Here is a 27,717-nt window from a genome sequence, read left to right as displayed (position 1 = left end):
CATTTTAACATGGAACAAAAGAATTGTCCAGCTAACTTAGACCCATGATCCATTGAGTCCAGTACTCTGTCTTCAGAAGAGGTCCATACCAGCTGCTTCAGAGAAAGATTAAAGAAACCCTGCAGTAGGCAGATCACTGAATACATCTGATGAAGTGAGCTGTAGCTCATGAAAGCTTATGCTCAAATAAATTTTAGTCTCTAAGGTGCCACAAGTACTCCTTATATTTGAAGAATGTTTCTGTTCTCTGGCAAGCAGTGTACAGTTTTACCTGGAGGAAACTAATCCAGGAACTGAGGGAGAGAAGTGAAAGAAACAAAAGTATTGTTTAAATTCAATATATTTTTATTCTTTGTAAATACAATGAGTACAACTTTTTAACTTCACAAATCAGTTAATCCACTTTGTACAAGAAAAGTTTTACTCATTCTATGATAGTTCAAGTGCTGATTTTTCTCAGTGCTAGTTCCTAATAACAAATCAAAATTTGAAAAGTACAGCAGCTATCTTTAAATGTTTTTTCTACATTTTTCATAAGTAGTCTTATATCAAATAAGCAGCTTATAATGTGTCTGTGTGTGAGAGATCAAAGCTTTAATTAAACCAGAAGCTTTCTAAAAAGGCATTGGAGAGTCTTGGAGACTATTAGCATTGTATCAATTGACCATCTTTATTTCTTCATAATTAAGTTCTTTTCATTGTCTTTTGTAAGTTGGTTCACCTTTCTGCATCTCATTGACAAAGAGTTTGGCCACCATTGCCTTTGGTTTCAGCACTATGCCAATGGGACAGCGATCAGCTCACTGAATCAATCATCTCCATTTTATTTGGTTTTGCTGTTTAGTCTCTTATTTGACTTGTATTCATTTGTTTGTGTGTGTGCACACAAAGCTCTTCTGTCTTTGAGATGTTAACCAAATTGCAAGTCATCAGAATTTCATCAAAGTTTACCAGTTCATTTTACAGGAAGGCCTGGTCTGCTGAATCCAAAACGTAACTGCCAGCATTTAAAATCAGTTCTGAAGGCCACTTTATGATGTATTACAACAGAAGCAATATTTTGGTAACCTGTTTTAGATGTTGTCTAGAATATTATGAACATATTCACCAATATAAGCTACTTTTAAAACCGATCTGAAGGCCACCTCATGACACATTATAACAGATGCGATGTTTAGTTACCAAATGTTCCAAATGAAGGAACTAAAGTACCTTCTTTTTCTCAGATCTGCCAGTTAAATGACAGAATTGCACAGTCTTTCTTAACTATGACTGACAAATTAATTGCCACCCCCCTGGAGAAAGAGAAGCAGCAAAATTCCATCCAATTCACTTTTTCTGTAGAGCAAAACACTCTCTCCATGCTCTAAATAACTCTGTTCAAGGCAGCAAAATCATATCTAATGGGATTTTAAAAAAAATTTCTCAATGAATTTAAAAGTTAAACATTCCCAGGCTTATGCTTCCTGTAGATTTTGTTAGTTGAGGTTTATTCTCCATAGATAAAAGTTCTTATCAAACTGTCCGTCCTGATTGTTTTATTTTTAAGGTAGTTTATATGTCGCTGGATTTGTACATATCTGAAAGCAGTCTTGTAATTGGCACATTCCCAATGGTCTTTTTGAAAAACACTTCTTCTATTGTAGATGGACTAATTGAACGTAAAGCTGGCAAAAGCAATAAGAGTTTTCCAAAACGGCAGGGTTGTGTGGGGTACCTAGAATACAAAACGAAAAAGAATGTTATTGAGGTGTTGTATGTTTCTCCAAACAGCAAAATCACTTACCTTAATGAGCAACAAAACCCAAATTAAGCAAATTGTAGGGTTTAGTTCTGACTGAGTGAAATCCTACTTGCCTTCTCATAAAAATAGACATGTTGACTTTATGGGAATGCTGATGTGAGTGAGGTAAGCAGGCTTTGGGCCTGTTTCCACATTTTGTTTGGCCATTTTGTTTGATCTCTCAGATGAATAACTTATAGAAGGCCAAACTCTGCCCTGACTTACACCTCAAACAATAACCTTGAATTGGGTGTAACTCAGAAGACTTTGGCCCATGTTCAATAAACTGGGTTTATTAGATTGAATTTGCAATCTACCCAGTATGCTGCAGATGTTTGAGTGCAGCGTCACTTTTAATAATTGACATTTTGAATACAAAATTCTGAGTGAGAAGCAACATTTCCTTCCCCCTGAAAATATACATCTATAAAAGGCTATTTTCCATCCTCATTAGCCACAGAATTCTTCACAACTTTTAAAGATAAAACAATATGGGCCTGATTCTGATCTTGCTGGTGCTGATTTTTTCACCAGTGTAACTCTGCTGACTTTGGAGGCATTACTCTGGATTTTGCACTGCTGTAAGTAAAATGAGAAATAGGCCCACTATCAGAAATATTTGGAGCCCGATTCTCCAATCTTCTATCACTTTCACTAATGTAAATCTGGAGTCACCTTATTGAAATCAAAGGACTTGCACTAGGGTAAAACTAGAATGAGAGCCAAATCAGACCTCTTTCTTCACATGTCACATAATACACGATGAAATCCTGACTCTGAAGTCAACAGGGAGTTTTCTCTTTGACTTCAATGGGGCTAGGTTTCACCTACAACATTTCCAACACTCTTATGGAAATACATCAACATACAATGGAAACTTCTACAACGTTCCAAGGCTATTGCATTGACAAAAGAAAATAAATCTCCTATGATGGGTCCTAGCTCCATCAAACATGGCCAACAATATTTTTTGTATGTCCATCTTTCCAGAAAAGTGGCATAGACTTTGATATACCTAAAACTGCAGGGGAGGAGGGGAATTATGCTGTTCCTAATTGCTGGCTTTATTTAGACTGCAAGATTTATTTATGGTGTATAGTCATTCACCGCTCTTTACCCTTGTGGTGCAGAGCTAACCATTCCACTCCTGCACAAATACCCATGGAAAAATACTATCTATCTAGTCTGTAGTATTGCTTTGGCATCCATGCTGACAGGCAGCCCCTCTATATTGCGCCACTGCTCTGTGCCTTTTTGTTTACCTCAAACATGGAGCACTCTAGAACCAGGAGACTGTAGATCCCCAGTTCATGCCTGTTCTCACAACCCATTTGTTGGTTCTCACAAGGCTGGATTCTCCTTTCAAGCCAATGTAAATCACTGATGTAAATAGTTATACTGGTGTAAAACTGGTGTAAGTTAGAGGGCTTCCAGAGCATTGACCAGTGGGAAAGCTGCTGAGTTTGGAAAGAGGACCATTCCATGTAAAGCAGCTGCTTCCTGGCTTTTTTTTCCCGCTGGCTGGCCATGTAACCCTAACTCCCACTGAGCTTCAGTGGCACACTATTCATGTGGAGGGGCTTCAATGTGGGTGGAGAGAGCTTGCCACACAGCTGCCGCTTTTTCCTTTTTAGTATGTACTGGCTGGTATTTTTATGTTTGCTCACATCAGCAGTGAAGGATTCTATTTATAGTCTAAACAAAGGACGTCAAAGATTTCTGCCAGTGAGCATCATTGTTTTTAAGAGTAGGCAATTTTTTAATTTATCCTTAGATTTGCAAAATAATTGCAGTCAGTGGTGGAACTTCAGTATAGCTTATAGCTAGGCTTGGCAGAGTTCAGTTTTCCCCCTACAATGTCAATTGATATTAATGTATGTTTGTCAGCATTTTTTATTATATACTTAAATTTTCACAGTTGCGTGAAATTATGGGGGCCAGGGTCAAAATACAAAGTAAACATCCCTAAGTCAAACTTTGATAAGTTCTCAAGCAGCATTGTTCTTACTTTGCCTAGCTCTAAATTTTGGTTATTATCAATGGAAATATCTCTTCATCGGTTTGTGTGTGTGTACAGTGAAATGGATATTTACCAATATTTATAGATTAAAAACCTAACCCTTTCAAGGCTAGTTATAGCAGTACTTGATGCTGATAGGGGGGATTTCCCTAGAATACATTGTCATCTGGATTCACATGTGTAACTCTCAGATCATTGAATTACGTCCTCTACTGGAGATTTTATTCTATGTGGGTTCTTATACCATGCTCATCACCATAGTATTTGAGTGTGTTAAGCAGTGTGACTGTCTGTCATTGTATGTGTGTGTTCTCTCATCTTCTGGCCGGGGGCAGAAGTGTGTGCAATGGAGTGTTTTGTTTTGGATTTTATTTTTAAAAGATATATAACATATATCTACACAGACATGTTGCTATGTGTGTGTTAGAGAAGGCAAGGTCAAAGAAATGTGCCTTGCACATGGAGCAGAAGGTGATGAGATTTGTGATGGCCCTTAGTTTTTGGGAAAGTTCATACCACAGTCTTGGGTTAGCCTGCGAGAAAGCCCTGTCTCCCACACAGACAGGCTTCACCCTTATTTGTACAGAGTTCCATTGTGCCAGAGGAGAAAAGTTGTTTAGTGGAAGTTGTAGCTTTTATAAAATGGGTTAGGTCAAGAAATAGAAATTAGGCTTTGGCTTTAATTAGGCTAAGTATAGAGGAGTTTGGGAAATTGAGTTTGTTAGTGTGAGTAAAAGTTAGACAGTAAGATGGGAAAATTGAAGTCAGCAAGGACATGACCCAGGGTTATGTTGTGGCTATGTGTTGGTTAAAACTGGTTTTGGAATGGCTTTTAATGAGAAGTTTTGAGAATTAGGAATGTTTTACTAAAATGCTGTGAACACTGATAGCATGGAAAGAACATTGGTGCAAATGTTAATTTAAATGTGTAATGTGAAGAGCCAATGTAGAGGTGGAAGAAATGTGACTATGGTAATGGACAGGTTTAATGTTAATTAGTATTATCATGGGTTGTAAAAGGAGTAGCCTTTTAAATTGGACGGCGCTCCAATGCTGTGGCTTGCATTGTGCAGGAGGTCAGACTAGATGATCATAATGGTCCCTTCTGACCTTAATAGCTGAGTCTATGAGAACACTGAAAGGGTACTGTTAGGTTATAGGATTATAAGGCTGTACTTTATCTGGTTGTCAGTGGACTGATCATCTGATACACCATTCCACCTTCAAATGTGAGTATAATTGTAGTACTGTGTAAAGGGTAATTGTATGCCTGTTTGCTTAACTAATTTTTCTCTTTTTAAAAAAGTTTGGTTCTATCATTCAAAATGTCATCCAGGATCCTCTACTAAATTAAATTGTCTGTAAGTGACCTTGAGGCTCGAAAACTAAGTTTGGTTTATTACATTCTTAGCTTTAGTGAATTAACATTTAATTGACAACGTTTAAAATTCAAGGTTATAAAAGTGAGGGGAAGCCCAGATTGACAGCAGTGAGTCTAAGTATTGCCCCTTTTCAGAATAATTGTTTAAGAGGAGGCAGTTTGGTGATATAGATCAGATGTACTTCCTTCAATGACACTAGACAGAATCTGGCTAAAAAGTTTAATATTTCAAGCTGACATTTTGGAAGGGACAGGTGAGGATAGGTGACAAAAAAGAATGGGTATATGGAAATGCACAGACTGGAGGTTAGACCTTCTTTTTTTCTTTTGGGTGCACCACCATGTCCACTATGGAACCCTGAAGATTCTCCCTTTTCCCCCACCCTTGTGCCTCTACTCAAATTCCACCTGCTCCAGGCCTTGCATTACAGCCAGTTTATTTCTGGCTAAGGACTGGACAAGACGCCTTTCAGAGCTCATCACAATAGCTCCTGAAATGACTGGAGGAATCACTATTGAAGGGTGTGCTTTGCATCTCATTCCTCTCAGTCTCCTTTCCTCCCCACCCAATTGCCTAATGAATTGCTTTGGCAGTAGTCCTCCTAGCCCTTGTGCTCCAAGGCTGGAGGATAGTTTTAAAAAGTATTCGAAGCATGGTGCTCTAAACTGTGGTCACACTAAGACAACTGCTCACATAGTGAAAATAACAGTGGTTTTCTACATAGTACAGTTCACACATTCCCAGTTTTACCCTTGTTAGTTTCACAAGGTGGTGACTACAGCTTTTATAGTTGGTATAAAGGTTTCTGTTTCTCATGTTTTATGCTGAACAAGATATATGGAAAACCTCATTTCAAAACTACTATTCTCATCATTCTGGTTAAGATGTACTGAGCTAGGAGTCACAAGATCTGGATTTTTCTATTTCCAGCTCTGCCATGACTCGCACTACGGTCTTGGACAAGTCACTGCCTCTGTTTCCTTATCTAAAAAGTGGGAATAATACAATGAAAGATTCTGAGATGCTAAAATTTAAAGCACTGCATGTGGTGGTGTTATTTAATACAGTAAAAGACATAGAAAAACTCCAGTTTTCTAAATGTATTATGTTCCTTTTCAGGGATCACATACCATGAAAAACTCCCTCTTTTTCATTTTCTCCCTTATTTGAATACATTCCATGTCCCCCATTCTGTTTGGATAACCCAAGTTCTACTACAGGCATACAGTCACCGTGAACACAGTATGAAATCCTGGCTCCACTGAAGTCAAGGGACATTTTGCCATTTACTTCACTGAGGTCAGAATTTCACCCCGAGTGTTTGAAAAAAGTATTCAAAGAAAATATTGATCACCTGGTGTGGATGTAACTGTTCAGAGTGAGCTGAGCTTCATCCTGAAGAGCTGCAATGGCAGCAGCATTTCGAAAACTTCTCAGTTCAGAACCACTGTGTGTAGGTACTGGAAAGCAGATCAGTAACTAGTCAGGTGGACTCTTAAGAAGGTCAAAATATTTAAGAGATAACGTAAAAATAAAGATTCATTTTTAAACATTTTAATTTGTAATAGTTAAAGTGTAACACTGCCTATTAGCTGATGTAATCACATCACTGTTTTAAAATGTCAGTGTAGACTTTGAAGTGGCCAACCAGCAAAATGGCTAGTTATCCAAAAAAAAGACTCTTTCTGCTTACCAGCTTTAAAAGTGACAATGCATTTGAGACAGGCAAATTCAGTAGCATCTAGCCGAAGTTGTCTAAATCTAGCCACAACCTCCTGTAAAGCCTGGATTTCTGAAATAATTTTATTCAGCTTCTGGGAATCTGTATTGTCACCATTCATGCCTAGAATAGAAACATATGAAAAAATACTCTATATTAAGGCATTTGCATTAATATATATTGATTTCTGACAAAATCCTCTGTATCAATATCTATTCAATTGTCACTTAGATATCCGATTCCATGTAAACTGACTATATTGTATGAAAGTTAATATAAAATCTTCTCTTGGATGATAACAAACACAGTAATTTGCATTTAAATGACAATGCAAGCAGTCATGAATACAACAAAACAACATTATTTGCATTTAAATATAGATTTATAAATGACAGGTATGCTCTATTGTTCAGTGGGAATTTGTTATTCTTTACATGTTGTTCGTTTTTTCAGTAATGTATTTTTATGGTAATTTCTATAACAAAGTCATTAAATTGTGCAATTCTTACCAGATACAGCCAGTAGAGTGTTAGCATCAACTGGAATGGCCCATTGTGCTATTCCTAGAACAAACAGTTCTCTCCAAGCATCTTCCAAAAGCATCAGCTGCCATACAATAGATGTACAATATAACATGGTGTATAATTTATAGATTTATAAACATTTTCAATATGTAAATTTCTGTTATTTTAAAAACTGCTTTAAATGCCTGCTTTTGTATTTCCCCTCTGAATGTTTTAGCTCTTTCTTTATCTTTTTGATAAGGTATATGGGTAAGAATAGCCCTGGAAGAAATATTAGTATTAATTATTTGTATTACTGTAGAACCTAGAGTCCCCACCCACGCTCAGAGCCCATTGTGCTAGGTGCTGTGCAAACACAGAGAGGGAGAAAGACAGTCCCTACCCCAAAGAGCTTACACTCTTCTTAAAAATCTACTCATATTTTTCAAAAGCAGGCTTGCTCAATAAGCGCTCTCTTCTCCTCCTCAGTGTTAACAGACATGTGTATTGAGAGCAGAATGGATGCCTGACAGTTCTTTTAATGATTTCTGTACTGTTAGACCTTTTTTACCCTGCAAATATGTGATTTGTGAAATGAGTGGCAGATTACTAGATGGTGGCCTGAACTGACACCACTTGAGTCAATTCAAAGCACTACTACACAATGACAGACATCCTCTTATTTACATTTAATCCACTGTTGGTTAAACAAATCTATAGTCTGTTAAAGGACAATATCAAGGTATATTAAAATCTTTCTTGTTTTCCTACTTTTGCTGAAAAGAGCCCTTGAAAGCTGGCTACTGAAATCTGGTTACTTTAGAATGTCACTGAACTTTGGGGAAGTTTGAATCCAGGTCCAAACACCTTAGATTGTCCCTCTTCAACAAGGGACGAACCCCAACTCCACAGCCAAACACATGTGGAGGTTGGAGCCCCTCTGATTTGGATCCAGATATTGCAGCTCTCCATAATCTTCTATCCTGATTTTGTTTTTTAGACTTTTTTTCCTTGCGAGGGCTGAGTGGCAGACTCTGTGCCCAATTTGCTTCTCTGTTTGCACTGGGGCAATCCCATTGATTTAAGTACAAATACACTGTTAGGCATGAGAAGAAAATTAGGATCCTTAGGATTTACAGTGGCAAAGCCAGCAAAGAATAATTTAAGTGCACATACGACATTTTGGCTTAGCACACCTCCTTTGCATGGACATGAAGGGTCCTACATTCAGCTGAATCTCTTCAGTTCCATGGCCTGGTTTGAGGGGCACACCACAGAGCACACACAGTAGGGACTTATGCCTCTTTGCGATCCACAACAAGGTGGAGGTGACTTTGTGAGCAGAGCAGGACTAGGCTCAGGAAGTATTGTCTGGTGGCTCTAGGATGATACATTGCCCAAAACTCCTACAAAGAAGGGAGGCGTCACACAAGGGCCTGTGGCTACTACTGTCACCCTAAGACTTCAGTAGCAGTTGCAGAGACACTTCACTGTTATGCAATTGGCAGGAAAAGAGAAGGGATCCCATCCTCAAGCCTCAGGATAACACACACTTAGACTTATCGTGTTGATCAAAGATTTTGCTGAGGAAACATTACATGGATTTTTGGAAATGCAGGGTATACTGGGAACAAGGGAAGAACACATTTTGGAACTATTAAGTTTAGTGATGTCCCTTTATAACATTAAAAAATAGAATCCTTTCAATAGAATTTTGTTTTTCTGACACATCTGAATTTAAGAGATGCATTTCAGTTGCACTGAAATCCTCCAACAATTGGAAATTTCTTATCTAAGTTCTAATTTTTAATACCCAGTGTTTTAAGCCATATTGGTTTCAAGTCATTACAGCGCTACTAGAGAGACAAGGTGGGGGAGCAGTGAAAGAGGCATCATTTGTACTGAAAGAGGTGCTGAGGCTCAAGCAATTTTTTTACATTCATAACTGAGGCAGCAAGCCCAGAGGTGCTGGGGCTATGACCTGCCAAGCCTAGAAGTGCCAGGGCTGAGCCCTGGCACAAATTAAGCACTGTGGATGAGGTAGTATATTTTACTGGACCTGAAAGGTATTACCTCACCCACTTTGTCTCCCTAATATCCTAGGACCAACATGGCTACAATGCCACTGCATTACAGAACTATGACCATCACAACATCAGTTACCTTTCTGTACCATCTACTTAAACTTTGCAGAGCTTTTATTCAACTCTAATAAAGAAATTGTGACTGAAATGGAAATGTCTGCACAGAATATGGGTTTTAATTAATTGCATTGGCTTTTATAGTAACACAAACTTCCCAGAGATATGAAATTATCTGAAGTACCATACCCATCTCAGGTTTCTGGTGAGAGAAACAGAACTTACATTACTAACCAGCCATTCCCTGTGCCTTATAAAGAACTGATATTTCATTTAGATATGCAGGTTTCCATGTGGTATAAAGAAATTGATTCTTAGCCATTAATTGGCTTTTGTAAAACTTTTTGTCACTTGTTCATGCAGATGGCAATGAATAATGATTCCTAGATATCAACACCATGCAGTTAAAGTCAGAAGACTTTAGAAATTAAAGGAACTTTCTCCTCCAACTAGCTAAGCCTCTCCTGGTTCTGATGAATATGTCTTTAAAGCCTCCAGTTGGAATAGCTCATGCTGACCTTAGTGAGGGCTTATAAATGGCCTTCATTTCTCAAAGGAATTAGAAAATCCCAGGCTTTCTAAAGGACCTACTTCTGCTTCAGAATCAGGCACTATCTATAAGGATAACCTGCTGTTGATTACTTGTGTTTTGTCAACTGATGTGGTTCCACATTTTTCAAGACAGAAAAGTGCCACATAGTTATAGAATTGTAATGTTTTAATTTTTCTAGAGGTGCCCAAAACAAAAGCAGATCCTAGGAAAAGATTTTAAACTCTTCAGCTAGATGTCAAAAGACATGCAGAGGAAATTTAGACATTTTTATCTGTGCCACTATTAAATTAAATGAAACAGTAGTACTATTGTAAGGATCATCTATCTGATTCTCTAACTATGGAATAAGGCTATTAAAACAAGAGTTATTTCCTTTGAGATTCTCCTGAATGTGAGAGGAAGCTGAGGAATCATGCTAGAGAGAGGTTCAAACCATAGTTCCATATCTGAACCTCTCTGAATTTTGAGAAATGTGGATCCAGGTCTAAACTTTTCAACTCAGACCCATCCTTACAACTTGGAGGGAAGAATGGTGAAGTTGACATTGTTAAACTTTAAAACAGATTCAATTGATGTTACAATTTGCTAACACTTGCCTTTCATTTAAAATGTAAGCTATGTCGCTGGCTCATTTAAGATGACAGGATAAACTGATTTCTGTGAGGAATTTAATGGGAAACGTTCAACTATATGGAATGTGCATTAGCCATTTCTACTGTATTGATGAGCCTCTCTCTTGAAAGATGTTTCCTTCCTCCCACTCCCTTCACTCCATTCTTCCTGGAGGGATGATCGCTCGGGGAATTTTTACATATTAGACCAAACTGAGCCCTGGCCTAGGTGGATGCAACTGCTGTTGATGTCAATAGTCCATGGCTGAATGTGATCATTGTGGCATTATGACAGAGATTGTTTTCTTTGAAATGGCAGTAGTTTTCAAAGCAAAAACCATTTTCCATGATGTCTGTGTAATGAAGGACACTCTAGGTCTGATTCTGCAGGTCCTTCATAAGCCTGATCCAGCTTCCCGATCCACAAGAGCAACTGTATTTGAAGTTGACGGAAATGGCTTGCATGCAGCAGCTGGTGAACTGGGCCCACTCCTATTATCTTCCTGTCAGTTGTTCCCTGTTGACTGTTAAGCCTTTGGCTTATGGCAGTTCTGCAGCCTCTTTAAGATCCTACTCATCCAATGGCCCTGAATGTATATACCTGATTTGCTGGTGACAATACATAGAGGGAGGTGAATGAGGCTCCACATAGCTAACCTCACAAAAGGGCTCTCAAAATCTGGGACTAGCTCTAGAAAAAGGACCTTTCAGTTTATCTAAGCAAATGTCTTTTTGTGCTACATGTGATATGTATTTAGGTAGAAAACTCTATTGTCATCCTGAAAATCTTTTTCTGTTCACAATATGCATTTGTTTATGTACTTACACTAACATGCTACAGACCAAATACTGTATTTTATTTTGTGACTATTATAAGAGTCTAATACAATTAGTTGTAATATTTAAGATATGACTTTTATTTCTAGTTATTGTATTGCAAAATTAAATTCAATGATATCAAAATATTAGATACATTTTTGTGGTTGGAGCTTTGTATAGTTTTTTTCCTTTTATTATTGTCTGATTACTTTTCAGAACTAATGCATTATATTAAATAGATCAAGTCCTCATCAAAAATCAAGTCATTACAAAATTGCTTTAGTTACTGTGGCTCACTCACAAATCACTTGAGGCAAAGGCAAGTTGTCACAGAGGAAAACAAGACAAATTAAGGAGGATTTTAATTAGGATTAAAAAAAGAGTAGGCTGAATTCTGCTCTGAGTCAGATCAATGAAGTTATTCCACATTTACACTGAAGTCAGTGTGACTCAGAGAACTATTTGGCCATTGTACACTAGTAGGATTAAATGGTAAAAATGTTTACTGAGAGTGCACTTTTCATCCAGAGAGCTCAAAGCACTTTACAAAGGAGAATAAATATCACTATACTCAGTTTGCAATTAGAGAAGCTGAGGCACACAGAGATTAAATGACTTGCAAAAGTTCAGATAGAAGGTCAAGGGAAGAACCAGGAATAGAACTTAGAGGCGAACTTTTAACCCCATTTAAGTCGATATGAGCTTTGCCATTGACTTCAGTGGGGCCAGGATTTCATCCCCGGTCTCCTGACTTCCAGCCCTGTGCTCTGTCCACTGCAACATGCTGCCTCTCATAATATTTGTCTTATAGCAACATCTATTTCCTATCTGAGTTTCACCTACACTATAAAATATCCATTTCAGACTGATGAACATTGCTGTTAAAACAATATATTACTTTAGAGATGGGCCAGATCAAAAACTATGGGGGCCAATTTCTTTGGAAGGGTGAAAAATCTGATCTAGATCTGAATTTTGTGGACCATCTTTAATATGGTTGCCAGGCTAAGGACAATTACTTGTCGTATAAGTCTTACCTGATCTTGTAACGACAGAGTGGAAAAGGCTGGAACACTCTTGGCCCATTTGATGCTCATAAAGAGAAGCCTGGCAGCAGATTCACAAACAGATTCAGTGGCCACTTCATAGAGGTACATAGGTGTACCATTGACTTCATGTGGATACTAATATAAAAAGTAAAATAAGGAATAATAATAAAAAGTGACTAAGATAGCCATAGACTTTAAGATCGGAAGGAACCACCAGATCATCTTGTCTAACCTCCTGTATATCCTAGGCCACCACCCGTGCACTAAACCCAGCAACTAACATGAGACCAAAATATCAGCCTCCAGAAGACTAGACTATTATGTGCCAGGCAGAGAATAGGAAGGACTGAGATCCAACAGTGTCTGAAGCCCCTGCAAGGGCAGGGAAATGATTAAGTGAGATATCGCCAGATAATTCTGGCAAGTGACCCACATGCACATGTTGCAGAGGAAGGTAACTCTTTCCCCCGACCTCCCCAGATCACTGCCAGTCTAACCTTCTCAACTTATAAAAATTCCTTCCCAAACCAGCATATGGTGACCCATTAGACCCTGAGACTGTGAGCAAGAACCAGCCCCCTGAGCATGTGAGCAAGCACTAGCCAGCCAAGAACCTAAAAGAGAGAATGCTCTTTGCCACCTCCGAGCCCTGGCTCACCCCAGCCAATGTCCCATCTCCAGCAATGAGCATCCTGATGCTTCAGAGGAAGGAGATTAAAATAAACAACAAAACTAAACCACCCACCCAGTATACATTGGGGAGAGGAAGAATCCTCCCTGCAGGTGGCTGGCTGAAACCCTGAAATGAGCTTTCAGGAACATAAACATAAAACAAAAACCAGAAGTGAGACCACTGGCTGCTAAGCCCTGCCCTCTTTTTATTCCTCACCTCAGATATGCCTGCACTTCACTAGTCATTCCTGTATATAGATAATTGATGCAATCCCCCATCCTGCACCCACTGAAATTAATAGCAAAACTTCCATTGGCTTCTGTGGGCCCTTTATAAAGCAGGCTATTTGCTTTGCTATCCATGGGGATGAATAGGACCATATAAGCATAAGATCACAGTATGGCAGAATTAAATTCTAACAGTAGAAGAAACCTATTAAAAATATAGCTTGATTCCCGGACCCTGTCTCATTACTTTATTCAGTGTTCCCTGTTTTCAGAGCAGATGTAGATATATGTTTGAATCAGTATTTTATTTTGTCACCCCTAATCCACACCCAGATTCAGCAGTATATCCCTATTCCTCAAAGCACTTACGCAGGTGCTTAGCCTTAGTCACATACTGAAGTCTCATTGAGTTCAGTTGGATTTAAACATGCGCTGAAGTGGTTTGCAGCAAGCACAGAGTAAACTGCATTTTCTTTCTAAATAATTTCTGGTTTCATATTTTTGAATTTACATTTATAAAAATAGAAATATGATTTTTACAAGCAAGTTCACAGTGGGTTTCACCAAGCTATAGACCAGGGTTGATTTACAACAATTTTTCTGTAATTTGTTGTGTACTCTAAATACAAACGTGCTTATGAATATTTTGGAAAGGAGAGCATGAAAATATTTGAGTTATCAATTTAAATAACTCATAGATAAGCCTCATCCACCAAGTTATGACAGCAATTTCCTATGCTGCTTATTAAATGTCAAAGTCCAGAAATAAAAAGATAAATATACTTGTGTACCTACATATTTGGATAGGCTGCGATAATTTGCTCAGTATATTACAGTGCATTATGGGCTGAATCATGACATTTTATTGTCCAGAACGTCAATGATTCTCCAATCTTGGGTCATTTTAATAATACTGTGTCCAAGACTGAAACGTGTAGGTTGGCGGGTAGTCTGCAGGTGGCAGTATTTCTGAACTGTTCCACTGTGTGTAGGTCTTTCCAGGGAATGCATATGTATACATATCCTATAAAAGCTCACAAATGGTGTGTGCTTATGTCTAAAATGCACTGGTGTGTATTTATCTCCATATAGCAAGAATGATTTTAACTTGCAGACAATTGTTCTCTTGCTCTCCACCAAAATAGTTTTTTTTTTAAGTGTTGAGGGGGCCAATCATAAAGTTCTTATTCAAACACAATTCTCCTTAAAATCAATAGGAGCATTTACACTTCACAGTATTGGGTCCGAATTTGTATTCTGCCGTAGAACTGACTGGATCTCACACAAACACACCCTGTGGAGACACTTAACAACCCCAGCTCTAAAACAAGACTTGCCAACCCCTGATTTCAGAACCAAATATTTTTGCCATAATCTCTGAACACTCTCTTAGTGCACCTCATTAGAACACGGAAGGCAGCTCTGACCTTTGGCGTTGGTTGTGCCAGGCCCACCAACGTCTGCCGTTCAGGGGTAGTCGATACAGCAGCCAGCTCTAGATTGTGGGGTTCCAGCTGCGAGACAGCTGTAAAGAAGGTCGGAGCAGGTAAAGCTGCAGAGGGAAAGTGAGGTGTAGCTCCATTCTCGTCCTTGTGTCCCCTGAAATACAGCGCAACTTGCTTCCTTATTGTGGATGTCCTTGGACCTCTTTCGTGTTGCACAGCTGGGAACAAAGGGCTCATTTAGTGAATACATTACCCAGTTGCGGCCTGATCCCAAAGCCCATTGAAATCAATGGAAAGACTCCCATTAACGGCAAAGGGCTTTGGAACAGGCTTCACTGACTTACTCTACTTCATTGTCCTAGGTTATTTACTGGTGCATGCGGAATGAAGTGCCTGATATTGCATACCATAGCATTACTTTCAGTGCCTAATATTAGGTGGCTGACCTTAAATGCAACATAAACCTCCAGATTTCCCACCCCCAAAAGAAATGAAAATAGTTATCTGAAAGTTTGTCTGGATTTCATGTATAGGCATTAGTAGCCATCTCTTCAGCATGACAATGTTATTCATTTAGTGGCACTAGGCGTTTTATAGCCCTAATTTTCTTTTCCTGTGATATCTAGTTTAGGATTTCTGTGGGGTTCTTTGAGGGGTAGTGTGGTAACTAGTTACTGGGTCATATTATGTTGAGGATCAAATCAGTAGGATGCTAACGGTCCTGTTTTATTAGGTCAAGATATTCCACAACTTTGATTGTGCTATTCCGCAGGAAGTGTCTAAAATACAGGTTCAGTTTTGTAATCTGGAGTCAGCAATGCATTAGCCTTGCCTAGATTTTGTTGCCTAAGGTAGTGAATCTGCAAGGAAATATTTGCCGGTCCCGTCAGCAATAGGGTTGCCAATTTTGGTTGGATGTATTCCTGGAGGTTTCAGCACATGACATAATCTTTAATTAAAGATTAATCTTTAATACCTGGAGACTTCAGGGCCATCCTGGAGGGTAGGCAACCCTAGTCAGCAATGACAGCACAATACTTTCCAGACTAACTCTGGCAGGCATTAGAACCCGGCCATTAGAAAACAAACAAACAAAAAGTTTACTTCAGAATTATAACGGGAAATAGCCAAGACTCGATAAGATTGCAACCCAATGAGTCACTTGGAGTGTTTGCGCCATTAAATTCTGTTGCTGGTCTCCATAGGATCGGAATCGGATTCAAGTCGAGAAGATTTATGCCAATAACTGTGGCAAGCGCATCAGGAAATCTCTCTGTTTAGGCATCTTCAATGTACAGCCATTGTCTTACATGTGCTAATAAAACAATCTAAGTGTGAAATCCTGACCCCATCGAGGTCAAGCGGAGCTTTGCCCAGGACTTCCCAGGAGCCAGGATTTCACTGTCCTTGTTTCGGACCGAAATGTGTTGAAAGGTTTATTGGGCACTAGAAGACAGTAGACGGTTGCACACGAGGTATACTGAATGACTGCCCAGCCAGGCTGACTGCTCGTGGATTATCAATCGAAAAATTCGTCATTGTTTCGGGCTACTGTTTCCTCCACAGAGACGATCTGTGGCTCATCATATCGTTTATTGTATAGGGAAATCTTACAGCTCACAGTTTGCTGACCTATGCCAGGCCTCGCGGCTTCCAAGTGACGGACTTTAATTGATAGTCTAATTGATTCTTAATTCTAGTATTAATAGCATCTCAAAAAAGTTAAGGTGAAAGGCTAATTTTAACAGCAAGGTTCTTAATTCTCTGAATAGAGCACGGGGTTCCTGTCTCCACTGAGGGCAGTGGCAAAAGTCCCGTTGCCTTCAATAAGCTGAGGGTTTCACCCATTGCCTACACTTCATTAAAGTGTTTCTAGAGCGACTTTTTTCTTTCTTTTTCTGGGGTCTGATTGAGACGTTACAACAAGGGACTGGATTGTGTCTAACCTGATCAGCGCCTAGGGCTGTGGAATAACTGGGTCCTTCTGACTCGGAGCTCTATGACATTTCTGTTCCCTGCACAAAAATCCTGCAGCTCCTTACCACACGTTGGATCTGGACATTATGGGTCAAATCCATCCCTGGCATAGCTCCGCTAACTCGCATGGATCCACGCCAAGGGCTGGATTTGGCTGAAATACATTAATTGGTGGTTTCATTGCGCTTGTTTCACTGTTTTAGTTGCTTTTGTCATCAACCCAAACAATTTGCCCGGCCCTGGCTTTGGGTCCATTGTACACAGCTGAATAACAGACGTTCCGATGGGAACGGATCGGCTCCGAATTGGGGGCAGGGGCAGGAGGGCTAAAGGCAGTGGCGTTCATTGCTGGGGCAGGAAGGGGTGCTGGGGCAGGGCGTTCATTGCTCGTTGGCAGGAAGGGGTCATTGAGCTGAGCCAGGCACGGTGGACGGGAAGGGAGAATTTTGCCCACAGGTGGAGGGCAGCTGGGAGGGAATACTCCGGGCCGTGGGTTCCGGGCGCTTACATTACAATGCGTTTTCCCCATACATGCGATTCATGGTTCATATTACTCAGCCACAAGGAGAAGGGTAAAAGGATGTGCAAATACCATCTTTGTTCATGTTGACTTCCAAGCATTTCTTCAGTCGACACGCCCTGCATTGGTTCCTGTGTGTCTTATCCACGGGGCAACCTCCCTAAAACAGAGAAACTCCTTTCGTTAAGAGATGGGCTTGCACAGGGCATGGGGTGGGGAACTGACAAGCGAACGGCGGGGCAGCTAAGAACCTGCTCAGCGATCGCAGCATTAGGGAGTACTCCCCCCGCCACCCAAGCACGTGGCTGGTGCCCTTTCTGCTTGTGGTCCGCCTGGGAAGGATTTGTGAACGGAGGGATTTATGGTGCCAATGATTTTCCAACCGGAACATCAGCCCGAAACCAGTGGGGAGTTCTGCTTTTAAACAGATGCCACCATATGGCCCTGTGTATTTACACTGCCTAACCTTCCCTGGGTCACCTGTGTGCACGGCCCTTACTCAGACAAAACTCCCTGCGACGCCAAAGAGTAGATTGGCCTGAGCAAGCAGCTCAGGCTTGGGCCCTTGGCCAGCGCAGTCTGTAGCTGGAGAGGACAGGGGTAGAGTCATTTGGGTTTGCAGGATCCCTTCGCTTCAGCGGTTGGGTTGTAGGCTGTGCAGAAACGAGTTACTTCTACAGAAACAGACAAATGAAGGGGAGACTATAGCGTGTGCCGAAGTGTCCCGGTGAGAAACGGAAGAAAGGGCTCTTTTGGCGGGTGTGAGTCCATGCTCCTGGAATCCGATCTAGTCACAAAGGGGTTCCTTCCTGGGGAGACTATACCGAGGGTTATACGAGTGTGTATGTAGGGTTTAACGAGGTGTAAGGGACCAAATCATGTTGTCCTCATTCCTGGGAGCAGCCCCGGTGAAATCAATAAAGCAGAATCTGATCTCAGTCACATAGAGGGGAAAACCGGAGTCACTCCACAGTGACTCCAAATGGAGCTACCAAGGATTTCCACCGGTGTGAATAAGATTAGAATCTGGCCCAATAGGGCTACTGGAGTGAGTAAGGCGAACAGGATTTGGCCCCTAACAAATGAGTGGGCAGGTGGTTATGGACAAATCTGTTTCAGCACCTTAGACAGCTCCCCACCCTCAGAGGCTCCAGCTGCGCCCCGGAATAACAGAGCTCCCGAGGCCTGCAGGTGCAGCAGGAGCCCCTATCCGAAGAGGAATAGTATAGACTTAGAGCCACCCAGAGTCCCAGAAAGTCACATACAGCCCTCGGCTCAATAAACCAGAACTATCTAGCCACAAAGCCAAACTTCAGCCAATACGAGGTAGTGGACATGGAGACCTTAAGAAGATGGGGCAAGATGGGGGTGGGTGGATTTTGTAAATAAGTGTAAATGCTGGTGACAGATATCAGAATTATAAAAAAAGTCACTGAACCAGACACACTATGTGTGTGTGTCTGTCTGTGTTTATACTCTGGCACCGGCTATATTCATTTAGCCCCGGAGCCTCAGATAACTTGACTTATGCATGCAAAAGTTAATGGTCCTTCAGTCTGCCCCTTATCCTTTGGTACTAACTCCGGGCACCATGTGTGGTTATACCGCCATCCCCCCACGCCTCCTGTGCCCTGTGAGACATGATAATGAAGGAAAACCCCTTCTCAGAAAGGTGGGAGCCTGGTATAAATTGTTAGTGTTAATTGTTCAGAAACAATTTGGCTGTAACTGTGCCGTTCTGGCTTGCGGTGTGAGCTGGAAACCAGTTCACACCTGCCGAGACCCCGTAGAAGTTACACTCCTGTATGCATCCGATGAAGTGAGCTGTAGCTCACGAAAGCTTATGCTCTAATAAATGTGTTAGTCTCTAAGGTGCCACAAGTCCTCCTGTTCGTTTTACTCCTCGTCGATCAATGGAAATTCGCCTTTCCCAGAAGTCAGGTTGCAAAGCGAAACTTATCCCGGACTCTTCCGGGGGTCTCCAGCTCCCACTGAAGTAAGGTGCGAAACACCCACAGACTTAGGTTCGGGCCCGGACAGATGCGCTCTCTTCTCTAGCTCTTCCAAGTGCCCTCAAACAAAAAAGCTTCCCGCCTAAAACACCTTCCGAGACAATCCAGTGAACAGAAGCAGAGGGCGCCTAACGCAATATTGTTATGAGTAAGGGGGATTTATAGCTGCTTCGGAAAAATCTATTTACTCTCCCTGCACGGTTCCCTTGTGTAGAAGTACAAAGCTGACGCTGTCTGATCAATTTACTTCAATATTCTCTTTGCCATCCGCCTTTTGACTTGACAGCCTTTTCCTTTTTTACTGTTACACATTAGACAATCTTTAAATGTGTGAGGGTGAGTGGAGGTGACACACGTTTCGCAGCAGCCTTGTGGATGCACTATATAATGGTTGACTCGCTGCTGTCCTTGCTCGGACATAGTTCACAGTGAAGTCAGTGGGAATTCGCCGGAGACAGGATCGTGTTTGTAAACACACAGAGGAGACAAGGAGGAAAGTGAAAATTCTTTTCCGCAGTGAGTGAACAGTTCAAATACTCCGGAAAGGGGAAACCTCGATTCATTATCCTAGCGCTAATCCTTCAGGTATGATAGTAAATGCCGTCATATTATTTCCCACCACTCCTTATTCTATTTACAACACAGGCAATGAACCCTCTACTTGAATCTACTAGTTGCCTTTATTATAACATGTTTGCAGCGTTGCTGTAGCCTTTTGGTCCCAGGATATTAGAGATCACAAGGTGGGTGAGGTCATCTCTTTTATTGGGCCACCTTCTGTTGGTGAAAAAGACACGCCTTTGAGCTCCACTGTTCTGAAGGAGAGCTATGCGGAGCTTGAAAGCTTGTCCCTTTCACTAACAGAAGTCGGTCCAGTACAAGATATTACTCCACCCGCCTTGTCTCTTTTATTATAATAGGTATTTATTAGATAGTTGGTGGGAGCTGGAATTTTTACTGTCCTAAATTTCATAGTGACCTGGAAAAGAAACTCTAGCGAGAGAAGCTTGGTCAAAAAGTTTGTACAAACGTCTTTTCCAGTGAGATGGGCGGGGGGAGGGGGTTGTTTTCAAGAAACCTTCCCTGTAACTATGGTATTGGCTTGGCTTGAACTCATCAGCTCCTCCGTTCACCCCCTCCCTCTCTCCATAACTGCGCTTTTATTTTAATTAAGGGGGGCTAGAGGTAGGGGACACAGAAATCAAAAGCTGGGGGGTTGATTTTTCTCTGACTTGGTTATATTTTAATAGCAAAGTTTATATCAGAACATTGTCTTAAAATATTTGTGAGTCTTTGCCCTCTTTTATGCTTAAATAAGCTTGGTAGAAGCACGCAGAGTTGGTCTGACCTGCACCATTATGTAGCGAGGACAAACAGAACCTGTAGCAAGAGAAGGCCACACCAAGTTATGTCACTGTAGTTAAGGTAAATTGGTTTAGTGTTTGAATCTATTTTGTCTCTGTGCTGCTGAACAGAGTATTTATATACCGATACACTTCCACATATGGGCACAACCAGAGAGTAATCGGAACGCATGGAGACCGGGGCATTGGCCCCGGAAAACTGCCCAACCTCATGCTAATATACATTGTGTTAATTGACACATAACAATTTACTCGAATTTTGAACTCCTCTTGCTTTAAGAGGAAAGATCTGACGTGTGGAATCAGACTCTTGGTCCATGAAATCCCTTATCCTACCTCAGTCCAATATCTAATGCTTCAGAGACCGTTCGGTGGCCAGTATATCTGGCGAAACTCCGCCACAAATGCAGAGGATGGGGTAGGCATTTCCTCCTGACCACCGCAGGCGATCATTTGGTCCTGAAGCATGAGATTTGATTTTTGATTTGCTGTTTAACCCCCCACCCCTCCCCAGGAAGCTGACTCCTATTCTATTATAATACGCGCCCGGAAGAAGTTTGCGTTAAACATACTGTTAAAATGTGAATATCCTTAAAATGCTTAGCAAACATCCTTGATCTGCTTAAATCTATCACAGACAAATTCTAGTCCCCCAGCACTCCATTTCCAGACTGTATTAAGCTGGGATGGCATCCAGTTGGCAGGATGCGTATTAGATTTTGATCCATATTTCGGCATGCCGGAGGGAACTCCGGAGCGACAGTACAATAAATAACTCTTTGGAAGTGGAAGGGAAATGAGCCGGTGCTGTCACTAGTACCTGATTTCCAGATTTGCAGACGTACGTCCTGTTCCTCCTGATGCTCCGTTTGAAAAATCCTGAGCATCCATCGCAAGCGTAAACCCCATAGTGCTTGCCGGAGCTGCGGTCCCCACACACTTTACAAGGGATGTCTAATATACGACCTGAAAAAGCAGAGGCAAGGGAGGGGGGGGAAGGGAGAGAGAGAGAGAGAACTAAGCAATCTGACCTCTGAAGGGATTAGCACCAGAGCTGCGATAAAAGCAAATAATGAAGTGGTTTTATAGGCAACCTTCTTTCCCTTGAGCAAGTGTCAGTTTTCTACAATGAGAATTATTCATGCACCGCTACATTTATTTGGATCTTCTATAATCGCCAAGACCCGTTTTGGAACGAAAGATTACAGCAGCAGCAGTAGCAAAAACCTCCCTGCTAGGAGAGAAAAGTTTTTGCTGGGTCTGTAGTGCTCTTCAATCAGGAGGGAAACTACGCTCTGTGTGTAGGGAGTGGCGAGAACCGAGTCACAAAACCAGCTCACGGTGGGGTTTGTTCCCGCCATTACCTTGGATGGGTTTCCATTACCCTAAAATTTAAGCAAAACTTTCCGCATTAACTGTGGGAAAGTGCAGTTTATGTACTGCCGAACGTACTTGAAATGCCTGGTTTGTTTCTTTCTTCTACCTAATCTATCAATCAGCCACACAGTCTGAATCGTGTTTCCTTTTCAGAGACTTTTACTGTCAGTGCAAATGCACTGAAAATCATATAAAATGTATAGAGATTATTAAACCCCATTTCAATGAACGCACCACAAAACCCCTACTAGCTCCTCTCTTTTCTTTTTGTTAGCATCAGTTCAAACAGCCTCCTTCCCCCCCAAAAGGAACTCAAGCTAAAAGTGCAGCTCTCTCACAAAACCTGGGTTTGAGAAACCTGGCCGATTTGGTTTATAGCAATTTGCTTTGCTTTGAATTAGCTCAGTGAGAGTGTCTTAAGTGTGTGTGTGGGGGGGGGGGGTTGGGGGTGGAAGAGGGATGGGGGAAGGGGTTGGAAGCTGGATTCAGAGAAGTCTCTTCTGCTCCCTAGAGAATTTAGGAGCCCGGGATGCTTTTAGACATGTTTATCTGGAGGCTCTAAAACAATGCCTCCTGGCAGACAATAGGGACATTAGATAAAGTGTTAACTTAATGATTTTCCCCATTGAAACTCGTTTGACTGCCTCCAATCAGCACAAGCTGCCAGCTTCTCCCCTAAATGAAACTCGACAGCTGCTATATACAACACGGCTAGAGGAATGGGGATTAGGTTAGGGACTGGGGAAGGGAGGGGGCTGAGGAGGGAGGGTAGAGGGGTTAAAGAATAGAAAACTTTTACGCAATTAATAACAAGTCCAGCTAGGAGAGCCACCCCGCACCCCTCCCCCTACAGCCTGTAACGCAAATTGTGGCTCTGGGTCTGCAGGTAGGAGATCGCGAGGAGGGTTTGGGGACAAGGAGTGATTCCTGGGATTGTGTAATTACAAGCCCTCCTTGCCACCTGCCTATTGGGTCACCAGTGACCCGTCAAAAAGAGTAGCATGGGAATTCGGATATCACACAATGCCAACAGGGGCGAGCACTCGACTCCCCCCACCCCCTTCAGCTTCAGCATCCACTGATAGACTTTTACACACACACACACACACACACACACGAAGAGGAGGAGGGTGAAGAAAAGACAGTGAAATTATACATGCATCTGTGCCATCCCCTTGCATGCAATGTCACCACCAGACTAAATGCAGAGTTCACAGGCACTTTGGAGTTTGATTTTAGCTATGCAAATCCCAGACTTTCTTCCCCTGGCTGGAGCTTGCAGATAAATCGGAGCTTCCCGCTCCAAATAAACCCGAACTTTGTTTTCAATCACAGCAAGGAATTTTTGAAACCAGCCTCAGACTAGGCAGTGAACCAGCGAAATGAAGGAGTGCGTTTATTCTCTTTTTTGAAAATAAATAATCCGGATCGGTAGCAGTATATGTATAACATCAGAGCGGGACTTTTATTTAGTGTGAAAGACCGTTTTAATACTGCGCGGTTTCTATTTTGTATTTTATTTCACCATACCCAGAGATGATAAAATAATATTTTAAATCCTCTCGACCTAGAGCTAGTAAAATAATGCTAGATTCAGCATGCGTCGCTGTAATTGTAAAAGGAGGAGGGTGGTGACGCAAATTGCAGCCAGATGTATAGTAATTCATGTAAAATATAATTCTATCAGCCGATTTCCCCACCCTCCATTCAAACCTAACTAAACTTACTTCTTCTCCCGGTCCCAAGTGTGTCCGTCTCATCTGATCACTTTTGCAATTATTCTGACTCTCCCCCGACTAATCAACATCTTTAGTGAGTGTCAGCCCCTCAGACTATTGTAGACGTGGCTGTTGTTATGAGAAAATTCTTGGGCAGAACAAATATGAAAGAAAGAAAAAAAAAAGCGAGCGAGAGAGAAATGTTAACATGACACGGGGTCATGAGATAACTGATTCCCCCTGTTTAAAAAAGCTCCCCTTTGACGAAGCAGAGCTTGGTCTCCGAAGTCCAACGTTAAGAAAATTGAATTTTGTTGATCTGGGAAACCGTTTTTTAACATCCCTCGACAGGGGGTCCTTTGCAGCTTTTTGTGTGTCATAATTGCTTAAAGATATATGGCAGCTTCGATTACTGTAATTACCATCAGAGGCTGTTGAAAGAAGTTAGTCTGGGTTTGAGGGACTGCGGGACGGGGTCTTGTTGCCACCCAGGCAGAGATCACGTTTGACATAACTATACACTCACTGGAGGGGAAGTGGAGCAAGATCCACACTGCAAACTCAGGCCAAGGAGAAAAGCCACAGTAAAAAAACAACCCCCCCCTCCAAAAAAAAAAAAACCCCCACCTCGTGCCTGCATCTCCCCGGGCTATTCTATCACCACTGGCTGAGCCTGCCTTAGGTCTTCAGCCGCAGACCGTAGTCCTTGAATGGCTCCAGCAGGCGCTAGCACTCATCCTTTCTGGAACAGTTTGCAGATTTCCCTTTAGATCTCTCTCTCTCTCTCCTGATCTCTCTAAATTATAACTTCTCACAAGAGTCCCTTGGATAAAATCTTATAAATTAGACCAACTTGAAGAAACTGCCAAGAAACCGCGCGGGCTCCTGTCAAACCTTTAACCACACCAGTTACAAGATTATGGATGGTTTCCTGAAACCATGGGATGCCCCTTTTTGAGCTTTCCTTCTTTACTAACCACCAGCCTCGTGCGCGCACACAGAACAAGCCATCCGTTTCCCATGCAATGGTCCCACGTCCACGCAGCAAATCAAGGGGCACAGAAATAGCCCTAGCTTTAAATTAAAATGTAGTTTGCTTCCCTGCTCCCCAGAACTGAAAGAGGAAACGGAAAATCTGTCCCGATTTTGGGAAACGAGCTGCTGGGGAGGAGTGCAGCTGGTAACAAATCTATTTCAAACGGCAATCGGTGCCGCCAGCTCTCGCGGGAGGCAAACTCAGTAAGTAACAAGGTTCATTTGAAAGGGCTCCAGGGAGGATCGGAGCCAGAAGTCAAAGTGCTATTGATTTCACGGTGTCAGAAATGAGGAAGGTGATGTGAAAAGCACCCAACGATGGGGAAGCCGGCCCAGAACTAAGGTTCTAGATGCGTTGGGTTTTCTCTCCCCCAAAATGTTTTCTATCCCTTCACACATTTTTAGGGGCACTGGGCTTTTCCCCTGCACCCCTCCCCCCGTTTTATTTTATCCTTATCTTTAGAAAAATATGCCAGGAAACTATTTAATTTGCTGCTTTCGCTCCCTCATCCTTTGCTACCCAATTCCCGTGGGGTGTGGGCTTCAGCGGGAGTTTTGGGTGCGCCAGAAATGCAAGATCAAGTCCTTACATCTTCATTTTTTTTGCTCGGCTTTTGTTAATGACACAAATCAAGTTCCTTAGGGAGAAAAAAAGCCTTAACGCATCTGTAGGAAAATACTTAACGCAACTCTCTGTGCATAGACAGAAATCAACTTCACCCGCTCGCTTTTCCAAAAGAAACCCCTACATTCAAGCCAGTATTAATTGAAGTAACAACGGCAAAACTCCGAACAAGAATGGCCAGGCAACCAGCAAAAACAGCGGCTTCTCCCTGGATGGATTCAAACCTCCAAGGGACAAAGGAGGAATGGGGGGCGGGGGGGAATAATAGCGGCTAGAGGCAAAGATAACCATCATGGGTGAGTTAGATGTACATGCATGAGCGTGAATGTAGCAGTTATGTACATATTGTCACAAACTCACGTGTACACCCACTTTTCAGGCGCCTGTTTAAATTGCACTCCACCACCATGATCCTGCTCTCCACAGCGCTATTAAATAGCAAGGAATATAAAGGTCCAGTCAGTCACTTGTCATACATGAAATTGGATTGCGTATTTTTTTCTTTTGTTACTGACTTCGTCCATATTATAAACTCCAAAAGTGCCAGCTGGGATTAGAACCGATTGAGCCGCTCTTCGCAAGAGCGGTTAGTCATACTTTAAATTCCCCAGTTATGAGGTACACGGATTTAGGATTAAGAAAAATGTGACTTTTAAGTTGTTTCTGCTTTCCTCTTTGCAGGATTATTTGGTATGACTGGAAATGGTGTGCAAAGTATTGCATTTAAATCCTCTTTCAACAGAGTTGCTTAATTTAATGATCTGAGTTTTAAACTCTTTTTTTCAAAATAAAAATATTGTCCTGTAGAAAAAGGTTGAATGAGGCCCATGAGAGAAGCAGCACACTTCAGCTCTTTAATGCTGTTTTAAAACCAAACACCCCCCACCCACAAAATCACGCAGACCTCCACACAAATGCTCACCTCCAGGTGGAATATAACTAACACTCGCTGCACGTATAACTGCATTTCAGACATGCTCGACATCAAAAGTGGAGCAAGATTTCATTAGAGAGCTGTACGATCAAAACAAGCTGTTGGAAATGACAAACCCAGCGTTTTGCAAGCACTTGTCCCAATCTCCCCAAATTCCATCTGGGGCCTGACCGTGTATTAACTGCCGCTACAGATGGAAATATAACATGCTTTTGCAAAACACCCAGGCTGGGCCAGCTCTTCTAAAGGCGGTTAGAAACCTGCATCACATATTACCCACTTGTTGATCCTGCCGGCTTGCTCATGCTCGAATCCCTTTGGAAATCGCTAACTCTGGCTAAAGTCTTGCGGCTTTGGGGAGATCTCTATTCTCCCCTTCCTTGTTTTTCTCTCTCAGTGACAGGTGTCTCCCAAGCAGTCAGAAGTCCTTGCCCGTTGGGAATCGACACATCCTCGCGTCTCTTCCCAGCTCTGGCAGCTTCTTGGGAAGGTTTCTGGAGACAGAGACAAGTTTGCTGCGGTTTGTTGTTCCTGCAAGAAAATCCTTCCCGGAGCCGAGGAGAACCCAAACGGCTTAGACGGGGGCTCGCTAGTATTGTCCTAGAAGAAAAATAATACCAGCAGCAATGAAAGGAGAAGGTAGGATTTGTGAGCTGGATTCTGTGCTGAGTGCCTCAGTGCAGCTAGGAGAGATCAGAGCCTGGAAAATAATAGAAGGGTGCCGGGGGGGGGGAGGGGGGAGCGTCAGAGGAGGCAGTCTCTGGCTCTCACAAGCTGAATGGCACAAAAAGGGAAAGGTTTCCAGAAGTTCATTACACTGGATGACTTTGTGCTTTGAGCTCCAGGCTGAAGCCCCTGTAATATCCCCCGAGAAGCTCTGACAGGCAGCAGTAGGGAGGGGAATAGGACGCCCCTTGCCCACTTAGCTTCTCCTTGCCCCCCCCGCCCCAACTCCTGGAGAGCTGTGACGTCAGCCCTGCGCTGGGCAGAGAGTGGGTTAAATGCTAATGATATTAATGAACCCCCCAGCGGCTTCCATAGAAAACGCAGGCGTTTGCCAAGCTGATTTTCCCCTTGGTGTGTGTGTGCATTGCGCCTTTCCTGTAATAAAAGCGGGTTTTTACAAGTGAGACTGGGTTTTTCTCAAACTCCGATTTCCCCTTATTCCCTCCGCCCGGTTGCTGGAGTGTGAAGTGTGTGTTGGGGGGGGGGGGAAGTGGGGGGGCCTT

The 27,717-nt window shown here is 42.1% G+C and overlaps 1 protein-coding gene across 2 annotated transcripts; it reads right to left on the bottom strand.

Moving 5' to 3' along the window:
• Positions 1 to 882: 882 nt before the first annotated feature.
• On the bottom strand, positions 883 to 27,169 carry NR2E1 (nuclear receptor subfamily 2 group E member 1). 2 transcript variants are annotated; one of them, XM_074948200.1, is made up of 9 exons: positions 26,769 to 27,169; positions 21,620 to 21,765; positions 17,496 to 17,583; positions 14,909 to 15,144; positions 12,570 to 12,716; positions 7,415 to 7,511; positions 6,879 to 7,028; positions 6,540 to 6,645; positions 883 to 1,717 (listed from the first exon to the last, which is right to left on the bottom strand). In XM_074948200.1, the coding sequence occupies exons 1-9, from the start codon at positions 26,791 to 26,793 to the stop codon at positions 1,555 to 1,557; spliced, it is 1,158 nt and encodes a 385-aa protein (XP_074804301.1). In that variant the 5' UTR covers positions 26,794 to 27,169; the 3' UTR covers positions 883 to 1,554. The 2 variants fall into 2 exon arrangements, with proteins under 2 accessions (XP_074804301.1, XP_074804302.1); XM_074948201.1 differs by lacking the exon at positions 12,570 to 12,716.
• Between the last annotated feature and the right edge of the window lie 548 nt (positions 27,170 to 27,717).

Source organism: Natator depressus, chromosome 3 (genome assembly GCF_965152275.1).
Source record: "Natator depressus isolate rNatDep1 chromosome 3, rNatDep2.hap1, whole genome shotgun sequence".
Lineage (NCBI taxonomy): Eukaryota > Metazoa > Chordata > Testudines > Cheloniidae > Natator > Natator depressus.
This window is presented reverse-complemented; position numbering and strand designations above follow the sequence as displayed.

What these genes read in the sequence shown, in the direction of transcription:
- NR2E1 (XM_074948200.1), bottom strand. Translation starts at nt 26,793, where the DNA reads ATGAGCAAGCCGGCAGGATCAACAA. An exon ending in CTCTGTCGTTACAAGATCAG is followed by an intron (nt 7,512 to 12,569) that starts GTAAGACTTATA and finishes ATTGTATGGCAG; the next exon opens with CTGATGCTTTTGGAAGATGC. An exon ending in CACTCTACTGGCTGTATCTG is followed by an intron (nt 7,029 to 7,414) that starts GTAAGAATTGCA and finishes TTTCTATTCTAG; the next exon opens with GCATGAATGGTGACAATACA.